General features: G+C 39.1%; 1 protein-coding gene across 1 annotated transcript; it reads right to left on the bottom strand.

Moving 5' to 3' along the window:
* Window positions 1–3444: 3444 nt before the first annotated feature.
* On the bottom strand, window positions 3445–3939 carry LOC140810238 (uncharacterized). The gene has a single exon (XM_073168110.1). It carries the CDS (start codon window positions 3937–3939, stop codon window positions 3445–3447), a length of 495 nt encoding a protein of 164 aa, XP_073024211.1.

The raw sequence follows: 3939 nt of genomic DNA, 5'->3' as shown, positions 1-3939 counted from the left end.
ACATAGATTTGACAAATAAGGATCTCACCTTTGGATTTTTGAATAAAGAGCGTTTTATCTACCTCACCTCGTTTAAATCTAATGTCAAGTAGGTAGTCAGTCAATCTGCCATACCAAGCACGTGGTGCTTGCTTCAAACCATAGAGAGCCTTTTTCAGCTTGTACACATGATTCAGATTGTGTGGATCTTCAAATCTTTTAGGCTGTCTAACATGTACTTCCTCATTCAAGAAACCATTCAAAAAGGCACTTTTGACATCCATTTGAAACAATTTTATTTTCATGTAGCATGCAATAGCTAGCAAAAGTCGGATTGACTCAATGCGGGCAACAGAAGCAAAGGTCTCATCGAAATCAACCCCTTCAACCTGTGCGTAACCTTGAGCAACCAACCTTGCTTTGTTTCGAATGATATTTCCTGACTCATCAGTTTTATTTTTAAAAACCCACTTGGTTCCAATTATATTGCCAGGGTCAGGAGGAGGAACTAAATCCCAAACATCATTTCGAACAAACTCTTCAAGTTCATCATGCATAGCATTGATCAAAACTCATCTTTTAAAGCTTCGTCGACAATTTTAGGTTCAATTTGGAATACAAAGCATGAAAGTCTAACCTGTGAGTACATGGTACTCATGCACATTAGTCCAACCATTTTTCAGTAGTCAACTTTATCTTTCTTCCTGGTTTGGACATCCTCACGCATTCCTCTGATGATTTGAGATGATGGATGGTTCTTTTGGATTTTGCTTGGAATACACGATTCATCATCTACTGCCTCATCATCGCTGTGAGCATTTTCTTGTGATTCGGTGACTTCAGTGTCAAATGTTGCGCCAGATGTTGCAATACTTGGGGCAACATTTGTATTTTCTAGTGAGGTTTGAGTTTCCAGAAGATCTTCAACGTCATCCTCAGCAGTTTTCTTCTTGAGATCTGCACAATCATCAAAGACAACATTAATAGATTCCATAATTGTCCTCGTTCTTAGGTTAAACATATGATAGGCTCGACTATTGGTAGCATATCCTAAAAGTAGACTCTTATCACTCTTTGAATCAAATTTAGTAAGCTGATCCCTGTCATTTAAAGTGTAACAAACACATCCAAAAATATGAAAGTATTTGAGATTAGGCTTCTTTCCCATGATTATCTCATAAGATGTCATGGTTGAGCCGTTTCTCAAATATACTCTGTTTGAGATATGACAAGCTGTATTTAAGGCCTCTGCCCAAAAACGCTTTGAGATATTCTTTGAGGTCAGCATCACCCTTGCCATTTCTTGAAGCGTTTTGTTTTTGCGTTCGACAATTCCATTCTGTTGTGGAGTTTTTGGTGCCGAAAACTCGTGTGAGATACCTTTCCTGTCACAAAATGATGAGAAAGAAGAATTCTAAAATTCATTACCATGGTCAGTCCTGATTCTTCTTACCTTCAAACCATGAAAGTTTGTTATTCTCGTGACCAATTGTTTGAACACACTGAAGGTATCTGATTTCTCCCTAATAAAACTAACCCATGAAAACCGTGAGAAATCATCAACACATACGAAAGAGTTTTTTTTACCTCCAAAGCTTTCGACTTCCATAGGACCCATAAGATCCATGTGAAGTAACTCCAGACAGCGTGTTGTCCCAGATGTTGCCAACATCGGGTGTGACACACGAGTATGTTTTCCTTTTTGACACTCACCGCACACATAAGGAATTCCAGATGAGAGGTTATGCATACCTCTCACTGCCTCTTATTTACTCAAATTCTTAAAGGTTTTGAAGTTTACATGACCGAGTTTCCGATGCCAAAGGTCGAGTTCAGTGATTTGTGCCTTTTGCACAACAGTTCTTTACCAATCTGGCAGCAATTGTCCGATGACCTTGTACCTGTCATGATGCATATGTTAGATTCATCAAAAACTTCACACACATTTTTGTCGAACTTAACAAGCAAATTATCATCACACAATTGGCTTATGCTTATAAGATTTGAATTTAATCCTTCAACATAAAGCACATTGTGGAGCTTTGGCAGGCCTTCAACATTCAAAGTACCCTTTCCAACAATTTTTCCTTTAGCTCCCCATCCATATGTTACTATGCCACAATTTTGTTCAACATAATCGATGAGATGTTCTCTTGAACCTGTCATATGGCGAGAGCTTCCACTATCAAAGTACCAATGACCTGCAGTGTTAGTTTTTAGCGAAGTGTAAACAACTTTATAGTGAGTTTTTACCTTTGGTACCCAAATTTATCTTACTGTAGCTCGATGGTGGGAGGTGTTGCGGGAAATGTTCGACAACATTTGGGGCAACATCCGACTCGATTTTTGATTCATGCGATCATCCCTGAGTTTAAAACAATATGGCCTGATATGTCCAGGCTTAAAATAGTAATGACATACATAGCTTCGTTTTCTCTTCTTACTAACAGGTGCAGTGGGTTGTATTTTTGGTGGAAAGATTTTGGTTGAAGGTGTAGATTGTGGCGGTGTGAATGTTTCAGTTTTTCCTTTCACAAAGACAGTGGATTTTGAAGATTCACCAGTTTCATGCACACTGTCTTTGAACCCTAGACCATACTTGTCATCTCTTCCCATCGAAAGTATGGATTCAAGATTTGATGTGCTCGAATTAAACTTGGACAAGGTTTCAGTTGCCTTTTGAAGTTCTTCTTTGGTCTTTCCCAGTTCTAAGTCTTTTTTGCTTAGGATTACTTCAAGTTTGGCAACTACGGCTTTTAGATCAATGTTCTCCTTCATAAGACTTGAGTTCAACTTGTTTCTTTTGGTCCAATTTTCAAATAACTCTTCATAAAGCTTTTGCACACTCTCAAGAGTGATTTCTTCATCATCAGCTTCCGATTCATCATCTCCACTCAAATTTCCAGAAGTTGTGGATTTTAAACATACTGAATTTCTGCAGGTGTTGCGGCCCGGTGTGGCTACACCTAGGCAACACTTACAGGATTCACTTGTAGTCTGCGATTTTCTGTCAGTAGAGCAATCAAGGATGTTTGATTTTCTTCATCAGTGGTTTTCTCCTTAGCATCGGAGTCTTCATCGCTTAGAGACACATTGTAGCCTTTGCTTTTTCGCAATCTGTTAGCACATTCGTTGACATAATGTCCAAAGCCCTTGCACTCTCTACACTGCACCGAATCATACCTTTTTGAATTGTATTGTCCCTTGCCTTCATTCCTTGGTTGAAATTGTTGCTTGGCAGGGTACTTTTGTGACCTTTCAGGTGCAGGAAGGCTTGGAAATTTAGATGGTTTTGCATCCTTCTTCTTATCTCTGATTCTTTTCAAGTAAGCACCAATTTTTTGTGATAAAGGAGATAGAATCCTCGCAGAGATCAGAATCATTGACTTCTTGAGATATTTGAAGGAGTTCATTGTAGGAGTCATTTGAAGCTTGGAATGCGATTGTCTTCCCTTTATCCTTCTTTTACATGTTCAGGTTCATCTCAAAGATGTGTAGTGAACTGATAAGGTCTTCCAATGACGTCGGAGAAGTTTCCTTAGCCTCATCTATTGCGCAAATTTTTAGGTTGAATCTTTCGGACAGAGAACGGAGGACCTTGCTAACTAGACGCTCATTGGAGATAGAGTCTCCAATAATGAATGCCTCATTAGCAATTTCCCGTAGGCGACGATCGTAATCGAGTATGTTCTCAGATTCTTCCATCCTCATCATCTCGAATTTGGAAGTGAGCATCCTCAATCTGGTTTGTCGCACACTTTCAGAACCTTCACAGTGCCTTTGGAGAGTATCCCATGCACTTTTAGCAGAAGTACATTTTGTGATTAAACTGAACATGTTCATGTCAACCGATGTAAATATAGCATTCAAGGCCTTTGAGTTGTAGTTGGAATTTTGCACTTCATCAGCAGTCCAGTCAGTTTCAGGTTTTGGCAAGTTGTCACCCTCTTGATCTATCAT

The sequence above is a fragment of the Primulina eburnea genome, chromosome 13 (genome assembly GCF_022965805.1).
Source record: "Primulina eburnea isolate SZY01 chromosome 13, ASM2296580v1, whole genome shotgun sequence".
Classification (NCBI taxonomy): Eukaryota; Viridiplantae; Streptophyta; class Magnoliopsida; order Lamiales; family Gesneriaceae; genus Primulina; species Primulina eburnea.
The sequence above is the reverse complement of the archived record's forward strand: the minus strand, read 5'-3'. Positions and strand labels throughout refer to the sequence as shown.